This window comes from Muscardinus avellanarius (assembly GCF_963383645.1).
Source record: "Muscardinus avellanarius genome assembly, chromosome: 9".
In the NCBI taxonomy this organism is placed as follows: Eukaryota; Metazoa; Chordata; class Mammalia; order Rodentia; family Gliridae; genus Muscardinus; species Muscardinus avellanarius.
Genome location: NC_137795.1, coordinates 4,997,929 through 5,011,737, shown reverse-complemented (window position 1 = coordinate 5,011,737; position 13,809 = coordinate 4,997,929). Strand labels below are relative to the sequence as shown.

At 56.0% G+C, this 13,809-nt stretch overlaps 1 protein-coding gene across 1 annotated transcript in view; it reads left to right on the top strand.

Moving 5' to 3' along the window:
- The window catches only part of MINDY4 (MINDY lysine 48 deubiquitinase 4), a gene marked incomplete at both ends in the record, with an annotated part of 100,857 nt that overhangs the window by 74,924 nt on the left and 12,124 nt on the right, over nt 1–13,809 (top strand). The window contains 2 exons of the mRNA XM_080701392.1: nt 6,448–6,511; nt 9,412–9,573. Coding sequence (XP_080557518.1) covers nt 6,448–6,511; nt 9,412–9,573 — 226 coding nt within the window. The remainder of the gene's footprint in view (nt 1–6,447; nt 6,512–9,411; nt 9,574–13,809) is intronic.

Genomic DNA, 13,809 nt, shown 5'->3' with positions numbered 1-13,809 from the left:
AGCCTTGTGAAGGTTTTATTTTTTCCACTTGATTTCAAGCCATTTATTTTCTTTCATATGATCTCCAGTTGCTTACAGTAAACCTCATGACAGATTTCACGCTCTCCTACCCAGTGCCTTCCAGCCCGGGGAGCGTCCCTGGGCTCTCTCTGGCCCCAGGATGCTCAGGGCCTGGGGGCAGGGCCAGCTCTGAGCCCGACCTGGGCTGCCTAGCGCGTGGCGAGGGTCTGCAGTCCCTGGGGAAGCTCGGGCCTGGCTCAGACTGGGCTGGTGCCAGGGGCTGACCAGGGAAGAGCTTCTCATCCTGCAGTGACCCCTCAGCGTTGAGCACAGCAGCGATCTACTGCCCAGATGCAGTCTTGAAAGCGGAAGAGGGGTTAGCGCCATGCTGGTTAAGCGGTGGTGGAGTGGCCTGGCACAGGGCAGGGACGGGCTGTGTAGTGCCCCACCGTGGGGGCTGTTTCACCCTCAGGGCCTTTCTCTTGCCGGCTTGATGGGGCCCCACAGGCTCCCTTCAGAGACAGAACAGAAATCAGGGAACTTTACTCTAGCCATGGAGGCGGCGCCACCCAGCCAGAGGCCTTCAGAGGGAAGCGGGTGGCAGGGCAGTGGTGTGAGGGGGCACGGGGCAGCTGTGGCTAAGATCTAGTCCTAGGCAGTTCCAGATGTGCAGCTGAGAACCGGAGGGCGTGCTGGCGAGGAAGGGTCTCCAGTGCCAGGCCAGCGAGTGTGTGGGAGGGCCGCTCACTGCCACGGCCTCCTGCTGCAGCTCTGGGAGCTGTTAGCTTCTCCCGGGGTGGGTGGGGGCGCCTCGTGTTCTTAGGAGGCCCACCTGCAGGGTCTCGAGCCTTATTCTAAGCACCAGACCGATACATCATTACTCGGCCTCAGGTCCTTGCTGCCCAAGGGGCAAGGCAGATGTGGGGAGGGAGGACCAAGGAGAGGCGAGGTGGACATTCCTGACCCTAGGGTGAGGAGCGAGGCTCTTTATGTCAGGGTAGACAGTAGCAGGCCTCCAAGGGATGGGTGGCAAGGGTTTTGGCAGGCAGCAAGAACAGTCGCAAAGGCCTCTGGGGAGGTTTAGCAGGGACCAGTTGTACAAGGCCTGGCCAGAAGGACACAGGGAAGGATTGATGGTGAGGCTGCGCAGCTCAGGAAGGCTTTGCCGGCTCCTCTGCACTCTCCTTCTTCCTCCAGGCTAGCTCCTCTTTCTCCATTCTGCAAAGCCTGCTGGGGCCCCAGCCCCTTCTCACTGCCCAGAGAGTGGGCATAACACGGAGCCATGAAGCTCCTGTAGCTGGAGACCATTTGGTGCCCGGTTCCCTTATTACAGCAACCTTTGAGGTGGCTGTTGTTATCCTCATCAGGAAAGGACACAGGGGGTCTGACACCCAGGTCTCCTGACTCATCGTCCCTCCCTCTCGGCCTTCCTGGGAAAAGTCAGTTTCAGCTTCATCCATGTGCTTTGCACATACTCACAGCCACATCTCACGCTTTTGCAGGTCTCAGTTTCTTCTGGCCTCTTGGCTGTGACACGGAGGGTTGAGGTCGCAGGAATCATGACCTTTTGCTCATTGTTTTCTTGTTTTTATTATTGTTATCGTAGGAAAAAGGAAGTGACTTTTACCCAATGCCAGATGCTTTATATAGTTCGTCTCATTGAGTTCTCACAGTAACCTATAATAAAAGGAGGCATTATCCTACCCATGTACAAGTGGGGGACCTGAGGCTGGGGGCAGGGCCGACCCAGACGTGGCGGCACATGGGCTTGCACCCTGGGCTCCCCAGTCTCTGAGCCTGCCTCTCAGCTGTATCCTGGCCTCTCTTTGCACTCTGGGGCTGTTCTTGAAGGTCAGGAGCAGCCCGACACACAGCTGCAGAGGGTGGGCAGTGCTGGTGGGACGCGACTCCGCAGGCCCGGCTCCCAGAGGTCAGGTGGAGGAGGGAGGGCTGGGCAGGTCCTGATAATTAGTGCCTGTGTGCCCTGATGCTGTCAGGGCCAGAGTCAGGGAGCGCATGCCCTCATTCCTATCCCAGGAGGTCTCCAGAGACCCCGGCCTCCGCCTCTGGTTTTATAAATGAGGACCCAGGCGGAGGGAGAGGCAGCTGCTTGTCCAGGGTCACTTGCCAGTCCAGTACCAAGTGGGACTCAGAGAGGCGGGCATTGCAGACATTTGTTTCAGGGAAATGGTGGTGACTGTGTGCTGGGGCCTGGTCTCTAGGCCACTTGGACATGTTTCCCTTCTTATTAAATTATTCTGTGCCAAATGCCATGGTCACACGGGAGGCTTTTGGGTGAAGGGACAAGCCAGTATAGCCACAGAAAGCAGAACCTGGGTGGGGTGTCAGGGCTCCGGGCCTGCCCAGAGCTGGCTGGCCAGGGTGACCATCTGAATTTCAGGCCTCTGTCCACACTATGTCACATTGTATAGTCCTGGCCCTGATGACTGTGTGGCTACAAACCACGAGGTCCTTTCTCCTCTTGGGGCCTCAGTTTCCCTACCAGGAAGACATAGAGGGGAGTCTCCTCCTACCCCCTTGCCTCCTGCCTCCCAAGGCTTGTGAGAGAATAATGTGTTTTCTACTTATTAGAGTTGAGAGGACTGGTCCTTGCTGGCCACCGGGTAGAGCTGTCTGTTCCCTCCTCTGTTGTTGGTAACCCAGACATCCACAGGCCCAGGCTCTGGTCTTTTGCTTATAGATGCTGAGGATCCCATGGCCCAGGCTCTGGTCCTTTGCTTACAGATGCTGAGGAACCCATGGCCCAGGCTCTGGTCCTTTGCTTGCAGATGCTGGGAATCCTATGGCCCAGGCTCTGGTCCTTTGCTTGCAGATGCTGAGGATCCTATGGCCCATGGTCCTTTGCTTGCAGCAGATGCTGGGTATTTTTTTTCTATGTGACAAGTGCCCTCAGGTCTCCTTTGTTCTGTGCTTCTTGGATTTGAAATCCAGGCCTGCTCTGCTCCCTGTGGCCCACCCTCTGGGAGAACAGCTTCTGGGAACATGTTCAGATAGGCCTGGCCCTCTTGGCTCTTGTCTTCCAGTTTGGTGCCTGCTTCCTCAGGCTGTACAGGAGTCTCCCAGGACCCAGAGCTCCCAGCCCACTAGGCTGGGTGGCAGATGAGTCCCAGGGAAAGAACTGTCATGGTTTGTGGCTCAGAAGCCTAAAAAGGGGGAGGAACCCGGAGCTTAGGAGCCCCTCCAAGGCTTCAGCCCCTGACCCCAGTATGCTTAATGTCCCTGGAGCCTGGGTTCCCCAAGAGGCCATGGGGCCGAGGGAGGGAGACAAGGGCCAGGCAAGCCCCTTCCTGCCTTCAGCCAGAATATCTCTGCCCTTGGGTTTCATAAAACAGGTTTCTGCATATAAGATTTCATTTAAAGAAAATGATTTCAGGGGCTCCATATCTAAAATGATGTCGGGCTACTTGTACTAGTTTTCTAGGTCTGCTTTAGCAGAGCACACTGACCGGGTAGCTTGAGCACAGAATCTTATTTTGCATAGCTCCGGAGACTTGAAGTCCAAGATCAAAATGCCAGCAGGGTTCATTCCTCCTGAGGCCTCCTCTCTCCTGAGCGCGGGCCACCTTCTCGCTGTCCTCATGTGGCTCTGCCTCTGTGGCTGCACGTCCCTGCGGGCTCTTTACACACCCACATTTCCTTGCATGGCTTGTCTTATAAGGACACCAGTTGGATTGGATTAGAACCTTCCCTAATGGCCTTGTTTTAACTCACTCATCCCTTTACAGTTTCTTACCTCCAAATACGCATTTGGAGATATGGGTGGTGGTAGTGGTGGTGGTGGTGGTGGTGGTAGTGGTGGTGGTAGAACATCAACATTTGAATTTGGGGAAAATCTTGGAAGGTCATAATTTAGTCCAATTCACCTCTCATCTTGCCTAAGATCCTGGTGTTCCAGAGGAGAGGAGGGGTCCAGGGAGCAGGCCAGAAGTGGCCCTAGGTCTGGCACGGGTCCTGCATGCGAGCTGACTTCTCTCTGGGCAGTGGAGGCTGTGTTTCTGTGCTCAAGGACTCCTCACATGCAGCTCTGCAGGTTCTCATCTCCCCCGGGGCAGATCTGAGCATCTATATTTGCCAGAGTTGTAAATCTCTTAAGCCGTGCACCGCTCCTGGGCGTCTCACAAGTGGCCTGATGTGAAATACAGATGTTCCTCCCTTTTAAGATCCAAGCACACTCCTGAATTTCCCATAGTGTTTGCACCTAAGGATGCAATTGCCATTTCCTCCCATTGTCATTTCTGCGTGTCCCTCTGCCCCCAGCTGACGCAGGCTCTCGAGCCCGCTGGGTGGACACGCGGCTGTGAGCTTATGAAGCTCAGGCCGCCTCTGAAAGCTCGGGTGGCCTGCGGCCAGCGATGCTTATCGGTCCACCCAGGACTCCTTTGAGGTTATTTTCTTCTCATCAGAAGATGCTTGAATATATGCAGAGAATGCTTCCATCAATTCTTCTGCCTGAGCTAGCGCCAGCCGAGCGCTATGCTGGACCGTGAGTCACCCCACGGGCTCCTCCACCCCAGGCCTGCTGGTGGGTGAGCCCTGAAGGCCCTCTAGAGGACCCCAAGCCTCCATGGTCATCTGCAGGCCCCTGTGATGGTGCTCCCAGCCCATGACCGTAAACCTTCTCCATTTCACACAGTTATTAAAAACCACAAGAAAGCATGTTCTCTGCAAGCATTACAGAGCTTGAGTTTCTAAACGTGCCTGGGAAGGATGCAGGACCGGGGTATGTGTTTTAAGTTTGTGAGCTTATGGTGGACCTTGGGTTTAAAGCACAAATTGAGGCCTGGTTCCATTTCTCTCTACTAGAAGGGTATATTAGCTTCCTGATGGCTAAGCCCTTCCTACCCCTGGCCACTGCTTAGTGTTCCCTTTGGGGTGTGGATAAAGTAAGCAGGCCAGGGCCTACGCACAGTGCACAGCAGGGGAAGATATGGGCTTGGGAGCCAGGCTCTCTGGCCTCCCCTGGCCCCCTGGTGCCCACCTCTGTGAGCTTCTAAATAGGAATGGTAATTCTCACTTCACTGGGGCTGAAGGGTTGCACTCACCAGCTGTTTGGGCTTTGGGCTCCTTGACTGTTTGCTGGTTATATGCCTCCATTCACAAGAAGGCCTGCCTGCATCTTCTGGAGCCATTGAGATTGGGGTGTCCTGCAGCAAGCGGAGGAGGAGGGCCTGGAGACTCGGGAGGGTTTCTGCTTCCTAGTGTCTGTGCTTCGCCCCTCAGAGGTGACGGCCTCACGGACCTGAACATCTGGAAGTGTTCTGTCCCAGCATGGCTCAGCCTCAAGACACATGCTTTCGGTTTCAGGAGTTTTTCTTGGCAAAGGGACTTTTCACTTTGTGTCCTTTGGGGTAGCCCATCCTCCAAATGGAGCCACAGTGACAGTGGAGGGAGGTGGGGGGACCAGGCTTGGAGTCTGGCTTCCAGGGTCTCCCTCCAGCCCTGTCACCCAGGAGCCGAGCCCCCTTGGGAAACCTTTCCCTTCTCGGAGCCCTGGCTTTCTCCCAGGGTCTTGGGGTGGGATGTGTATACAGCGTCCAGTGCAGGAGCTTGCTCAGGAGGCAGCGGCGAGTGTTTTAGGACCTAGCGGAGGCTGACTTGTCTGTTTCTGTTGCCAGTAAAGCCATACTGGAGCCTGAGCAAGTTTTAATGAAAAGAGGTTTATTTTGGCCCACCGGGGCTCTGTAGGCCCAAGGTCTTGGGCCCACATCTGGCGACGGCCTTCTTGCTGGCAGAGTCTTAAGGAAGTGCAAGGCGTCACGTGGCAAGAGATGGGGAGCACGGCTGTCTCCCACGTTCTCTCTCTCTTGATAAAATCACCAGGACTCGATTGTGGGAGCTCCACCCTGATGACCTTCCGTAATCCTGACCATCCCCCCCAGGCCCACCTCTGAACACCTCAGTGGGGCTAAGTTCCCACCCTCTCCAGACCTCACAGTGGGGGCTCAATTCTAACTCGAGGGGGCGCACTCCAGCCTATGTGCACCATAATAGAGGCGATAGGGTTCCTCCCATTTAGTAGACTGGCAGACTGAGGCCCAGAGGTACAGAAGGCGCCCGTCCCCACCTCTCCACTGCTGCATCAGTACCTGGGCTGTGAATCCAGGATGCTGAGCCCCCAGGGCAGGGCCCCTTCTGCCGTGTCACGTATTTCTCACCATCCTCCTGTCCTCTGGGGTGGCTGGAGGCCGGGGGAGGCCAGGACGGAGGCCACTGCCCAGGATCAGCACAGCGATTTGGGCCCACGCAGACCTGGGCTTGTGCTTCGCTTCCTTGGGCGCGGGAACCTCCCCTCCAGATGGCACAGAGCACGGCACACTCAGGTGTCTGACTAATCTGCGATCCTCAGACTGGGGCCAGAGTGGCTTGGCCTGGGCAGCCGGAGTCAAGCAGAGGTGGGCTGATGCATCTGCTTTCTGTGTTTTCTAGTGTTCGCCAGGACTTCGATGTCCCCACCAGCCACCTGATTGGAGCACACGGATACTGCACACAGGTCAGGGATGCTGTGGGGCCCCGGAGTGGCCAGGCCTTTCTTCCCCTTCCTCTGTCCCTCCTGTTCCTCTGTGCCCCCGCTGACACCCTCCAGGTATCTCTTCTGTACCTGCCTCTGCTGCCATTCACTGTCCTGGAGTTCTAGAAAGAGCACTCGGTGTGGCTCTGTGTGTAGAGTACTTGCTGTGCTCAGATCTGTGTGCTGCGAGCTGTGGGGGATGCAGGGCCCAGCACTGCCCTGCCTCAGCCCTGGCCATGGGAGCAGTGTCCCCTGCATCCAGCTGGGGAGACAGCAGCTATGGCACCCTTTATGTGTATATAAGGCATTGTCCAACCATCCTTCCATCTGCATCTCTACAGAGAGCTCAAGGGGTCTTGTGGGGGGCAGGAGAGACCCTGAACAGATACTTATTCATCCTCTAGTCTCTGGGGTAGTGCCAGGAAAGAGAACCGCTCAAGAGCCAATCTGCTGAGCATGGAGTTTGGGAGCCAGATGGCACCCCAGTCTCTATCTGTGTCTTCCTCTGCGCAGCAAGGCCTCCCAGAGTGGCCATGTGGGACCCGTGACATCTGACCTTCTGCACACAAAGGGACCAAAGCTCAGTTTCCCAGCCCAGATGAGGACCCGGTTGTTCTGGGGTCTTGACTCACTTGTGCCAGTTCTGGAGAGCCACCGGGCCCCGTGCAGGGGTGTGCTCAGGGCCTGTGGTCTGCTCATGCCCACAGAGGGAGACAGGGGTGGCTGCTGCCTGCCTTCCTGGGTGAAGGCCCGCTCTTCTGGCTGCCTAGGTGCCCGCCCTCACCCTGGGCATCCGTCTGCCCCATGAGTGACGCTGCCCAGGGGTGGGTGCTTGTTGGGTGGGGGCAGAGGAAGCCCTACTCTCTGGTGCACTCAGAGTGACCTGGGATATTCTCCCCTCCCTACACACATTTCTGTATTTGTTGGAGACCAGGGCTGCTTAAGCTTTAATGTGCATACAAATTCCTGGGGTTTACCTTGGAGAGCAGGCTCTGGTTCAGGGGTTCTGGGCTGAAGCTTGAGTTTCTGAGTTTCTAACAGGCTGCCCCCCGGAGAGCAAGGCTGCTGGCCCATGGACCACACTTTGAGTGTCGAGGGGGTATGAAGGCGTGGGAGATGCCTGATGCCCCTTCTCCTCATCTCAAGAAAGCTTCCTGCTGGGAGGAAGGCTGTGGACACACCCCAGATTGAGGAGCAGGGGCCTTTCTTCCTGTTGAAAACCAGATGGAAAAATCTGAACTGGCCTGACAAGGGCTGTACCTTTCTCAGTAGCTGCTGCCCCTGAGGTGCAGTATCTTAGAGCAGATATTTCCTCCAAATTCTTTTCTCATTTCCTCTACAAGGTCACAGTAAGGCCCCTCAGTATCTCCCTCCAATGAGGGCCACTTGGTGGCCATCAGCAGAGGCCTCTTTTACTGTCACTGGGGCAGGGGTGTTGGTGTTAACCAAGGGATTTATTAACCCCCGGATGTCGTTTTCACATTTCAGGGGAAAACATTTCCATAAACTCTGCCCTCCAGAGTACGTGCTGGGGAAAAGGCAGCCATGGCCATTTCCATGTGCTGGGGGGCCGCCTGCCCGCTGGCCTCATGCGCAATGCCAGCCCTGGAAGAGTGGTACAGAGGGTCCTGCCCACCCAAGTGCTAGGGCCAGCTTCTCTGGGGCAGGGACCCCTTCCCAGAGCAGTGGGCCCTTGGGAGGCCCCCACCCTGTGTCTTGAGTCTGTGTCCAGGTTGATGCCTTTGTGAGTATAAAAAGGGGGAGTCAAGGATGGGAAACTTGACCGGTGCCGGAGCCCACAGATGCAAGTGGAGGTTCAGTCCTGGCCCTCACCTGCTGTGTGACCAGGCCAAGTCCTTCATCATCTGTGAGCTTTGGTTTCTTCATTCCTAACAGGAGGTTGGATGAGAGGTGCCCGGCATGGCTTACCCCCCTGAAGTTCCCACCAATAGCCTGGGCTGAGGACAGGGGCTGTGTTCAGTTGGTTCTCATGCCACCACCATGGTCCACTCCGGTGCAGATGATGTGGGCAGAAAGGGGGCCACCAGAGACATGGCGCAGGTGCCACTCCAGGTCTCAGGGGTAGACACCTCGCTTGGTGTGCGGCCACCACGTGCCTGACACCCTTGGCGAGATGAGGAGGTGCCTCCCGCCTCCCTCTGCACCTCCTGCCTCTGCCCCTTGCTCCACTCTCCTTCTCCCCACTGAAACTTCACCATGAGAACCAGCCCAGAGCGGAGTTGGTGTGCAGCACGGCAGGTTTCCTGGTTGTAATGATGTGCTCCGCTTCTGTGAGATGTTATCATTGGGGGAAGCTGGGCGAAGGGCACACAGGAACTCTCGATGCTATTTTTGCAGCTTCTGTTGAGTCTAAAGGTATTTCAAAATTAAAAAGCTTGTTTTAAAAATATCCTTCAAGACCCACCCAGAGGTCACTGCACAGGCTGCTTTGCTGGGCGAGGTGGCCTATGTCCACTTGGGCCCAGAGTGCCCTGCACACGGTTTTCATAGCCCCATTACCATCAGCCCTCTGCTTCAACTGCAATGGTGGATGCCGCACCCCCAGTCTGGGCCTGAGTGGAAGCCATGGCTTATCCTCCCCAAGTTTCTACCAACAACCTGGGCCTAGGACGGGGCCGCGTCCAGTTGGTACTCAATGAACGCAGTGGAATGAACAAGTGCAGAGGTCTGGAGTCACATTGACAAGAAGAGCTGGCAACGCTCCCCTCAGGGCCTGTGGGAAAATCCAATCTGACTGCCTCTGGTTTCCATCCCCCTCTTGCTCTCCTCCCTTCTCCACCCTCTTTTCCTTGTTCCCAGTCTCCCCTCCACCCTCTCACAGCTGCTTCAGAGCCTGACGGGCTTCCCCTTCTCATCAACAGGAACTTGTCAATCTGCTGCTGACCGGGAGAGCCGTGTCCAACGTTTTCAATGATGTGGTGGAGCTGGATTCTGGGAACGGGAATGTCACGCTGCTCAGGGGTGTGGCTGCGCGCAGCGACATTGGCTTCTTATCTCTCTTCGAGCACTACAATGTGTGCCAGGTACCTACACGGCACTTTCCCCAGACCCGAGGAGCCAGGCGCCCTGAGGCCGATGAGAAAGGGATGTGGCAGGAAGGAAAGTTAGACTCAGCTCCTGGAGCCCGCTGGGATTGGGTCCAGCCTGAGTCCTAGAGGGTCTGGGAGCATGTACAGCCTTCTGCCACTCAGTATAGACTCGTGATTCAGACCCCAAGCTGGCTGACACCGACTTCTGGGGAAGATTGTCAAGAAAGAACTTCTAAGGAGTCATGGTGTGATAATGGGTCAGCATGGCTGCATCTGGTGTGTGTGTGTGTGTGTGTGTGTGTGTGTGTGTGTGTGTGTGTGTGTCTGTCTGTCTGTTACATGGACAGGCATTTGAGGTCTGAGGCTGAGCTTGTATTAGTTTCTTAAAGCTGCTGCAACAAAATGCCACAAACTGGGTGGCTTGAAGCAACTGAAATTCATTGGTTCATAGTTCTGGAGGCTGCAAAGCCAAGATCAAGGTGTCTGCAGGGCCAGGCTCCCTTGGCAGCCTGTGGGGAAGATCCCTTCTTCTTCTCTTCCAGCTTTTGATGTTTTCTGACAATTTTTGATATTGGCCTATGCGTCTCACCCTGGCTCCGCCTCCTTTCGTGTCTCTCTGTGTTTTCTTATAAGGACCTCAGTTGGGTTAAAGGCGCATCCTACTCCAGGATGACTTCATTTTAACCAATCACATCTGTATCAATCCTATATCTAAACAGGGCCCCATTCAGAGGTCCTGGAACTCACACATCTTTGGGGAGGGGAGCAGTTCGATCCACAGCAGGCCCCATATGCCCCCTCTGCATCCTGTCTCACTGCATCCAGGGTCTCGTCAAGGCTGGCCCTTCAGGTGAAGCTGGGGAGGGCCTGGCGGCTGTACCTCTGGGAGCACAGACGGGCTGAGGAGGGCTGGCTGGGGGTGCACTGACTTGCCTGCTTGGCCCAGGGGCTGTGGAACCTTCTCTGAGCCTTGCTCTTCACGGCTTCGGGATGTCCACTGTTCTGCGGTTTGTTGTATGGAAAGTGTGTCTCTGGGGAGGCAGGAGCTGTTTCCTGGTGGCTGCCTCGCAAGTTCTTGGAGGAACTGGGTGAAGTTTTGTTCATCATGTTTCCCAGGTCCAGGACTCAGAGACTCGCCTGAGCCCAAGGGGGCAGCCAGAGTGTGGGATAGCCAGGAGTGGTGGCACATGCCTGCAGTCTCAGTCTTTGAGTGGCTGAGAGGAGGGTTGCAGGTTCCAGGTCAGGTGCTAAGGCTTAGAGAGACCCTATTTCAAAACAGAAAGGAAAAAGAGCTGGGGGTACAGCTTGAGGTAGAATGCCCCTGGGTCCAATCCCCAGCACCAAAGCAAAACAAGACAGTGTGGGTGGAGAATGTGTATGTGTGTGGGGTTTTCATCCCACAGGAAGGACTGGATGACCATAGTCGAGGCGTGCTGGCCCTTGCTAACGAACCCTGTGGAACAATCGCACTCCCAGATCCCCTCTCTGGGTGATACCCCCATTTCACAGAATACAGACTTGTGGGTTCCAAAGACTTAGGGAGAAGAAAGCAATGGTGGCCCCTTCCGGGTCTTGCTGGAGTCAGGAGGGAGGCCAGGAATGTGGCCACTTGTCCAGTGGGGAGTACCAGGGCTCCTGAGCACCAGGCCCTGGGTGGCTCCTGAAGTTTTCAGCCTGAAATTCCACAGGCTGAGAAAAGTAACCTTGCTCAGCCTCATAGACTCCCTGGGCTCACCATGAAACCTGGTTTCATTCTTGTGTCCAGGGCCTTTTGTTTTGTCCAGCTATTTTCTTTTGGTCAGTAGAGGGTAATTGATGGGAACACCAGTCAAGGTCATTCTTCTCTTGGAAGATCACGGGCCCTGTAGCTGCTTCCCCTGCGGGGCTCCTTGGATTCACACAGGCCCCTCTGCTGGCTTCTGCTCTGCGGAGACTTGAGAGTTTTGTGTCCCTGCAGCAGAGGATGCCTTTGTCTACCCACTCGCTAGGGTAGGGGCCGCTGAAGCCCGGGCCTTGGTCTCACCTTCCCTGAAGGCTCAGGCAGGGCCTAGCAGCACAGACAAAGTTCAACCCACCACCCATCTGTTTATGCATCCCTAGGGACCCTGTATGATCAGCCACATTAGATACTGGAGCCCAGGAAGGCTTAGCACCCAGAGCCAGGTCCCTGCTCCGGCCTGGCCTGTGCTCCTCCACTGGCCGTGGAAAAACCCAGCTGTGGAGGAGCCTGGATCCCGCGTCAGCAGCAGGGCTATGGTTATGAGGCTCCTGGAGGCCTCATGCTCGTAGGAGAGGCCCCAGTCCTGTCTCTTGTCCTCAGCCTGTCTCCGGGCTTCTCGCTGCAGCCTGCAGCTGGGAGCCGGATTCCAGAGGTGGGGTGGGGGGCTCTCACTGAGTATGTGCAGGTGGCCGGGTGGCAGGTGCTACCTGCAGATGAGGTTTCAGATGACCCATACTCAGAGGAAACTCTGGGCCAGAGGAATGCGCTTCTTGCTCTAAGAAGAAGCCTCCTGCTCCAGCCTGGCTGTGTCCTTTGACACTCCCACGAGCTATACATGACCCCCTGGGCTCGTCCTGCACATCTAACCTCCTGCTTGCTCCCTGCACCCTGGAGCTGGCCCAAGGCAAGGCTCACCAGTGGGAGGAGTTGGACTAGGCCCCCAAGGAAACCAGACCTGGCAGGGGGTTTCTGAACCTCGGTGCTCCTCCCGGCTTCTCCTGCCCAGTGAACTGCCCACCCATCCAGCCGCTCAGATGTCCCTTCCGTCAGGAGCCCACGTCTCTCCTCCATGAGTTGTTTCTTCAGGCTGTCCTGTCTCACCCTCAACCAAGCCAGTGGCGTCACCCATCTGATAACCCTCAACAGCCCTGCTGCCTTGGGTCCCTGTCCTGATCCTGTCCCCAGTCCCGTCTCGTCACTGAAGCCAGTGTGTGCTCTTGTGTGTGTGGGAGTACTGGGGATTGACCCCATGGACAGTGTACCTCAGGGCTATACCCCTAGCCCCATATTATTTTTTATTTTGAAACAGTTGCTCACTAAGTTGCAGAGGGCTCTCTGAATTGAACAGGCAGCCTGGCACCTGCCATCCTCTGTCTCTGCCTCCATAGTGCTGGGGTTACAGGTGTGCACCGCCACACCTGGCACCAGTGTACTCTTTAATAGCCTGGGTGCAGTCATGTCGTTCCTTTGCTAAGCCCCTGTCCACAGCTCTCAAACCCTCTGAGAATGCTCTGAGCTGAATTGCCCTAAGGCTCCTTTATGAAGTCTTGACCCTCAGGACTTGCAAGTGAGACCGTATCTGGAGACGGGGTATTTACGGAAGTGATTAAGTTAGAATGAGGTTACTAGGATGGCCCTAATCCAAATGACCGGTGTCATCATAAGCAGAGATTATGACAGGGCACCGAAGGAAAGCCTTGAAGACTCGGGAAAGACGGCCCTCCACGGCCAGGGACAGATACCTCCGCAAACAACCAAGTGCCACCTGCACCTCAGCCTCCCAGGATCCAGAGCTGTGAGAAGAAAATCCTGTTGTTGAAGCCGCCCAGTCTGTGGTGTTTGTTATGGCAGCTCTAGCTAACTAGTACAGGAAGAAAAACTCCCAAGTCCCTTGCCCGTGGGTAGGCCTATGGGTAGGCCCGCGGGTAGGCCTGTGGGAGGCCCGTGGGTAGGCCGTGAGTAGGCCCGTGGGTAGGCCCGTGGGTAGGCCTGTGGGAGGCCCATAAGTAGGCTTGTGGGTAGGCCTGTGGGTAGACCTGTGAGTAGGCCCGTGGGTAGGACTGTGGGTAGGCCCTCCGGAGCCGCCGCCTTCCTCCCACACCCCTCCCTGCACTCTCTCTCGGTGCCATGCCCTCTTTGGCCACACTTGCTCCCTCTTGAGTTTTTTTTATTCCACTTCGGGGCCTTTGCACACCCTACCCTCTACCTGCCCTGCTTTTTCTGCTCTTCAAATTTTGGCTTAAATGTCACTTCCTGAAAAAGAGGCCCCCGTTGCCGTACTCATCACGGGTGAACTGGGGTCTCGGCTGGTGTCCTCCTTATCATTCTCCAGAGTGTCTCTGCCTTCCTCCCAGGGCTCTTCCCGACTTAAGGATGCAAGTCAGGAAGGCCTTTGGCACCTCATCATCACTTCTATATGCAAACATTCCCCACGTTTCAGCACTTCTGAGTTCCAGTTGACAGTGTGTCAGACGTGGTCAGCATTCTGTCTGTCTTAAGTGATACAGAAA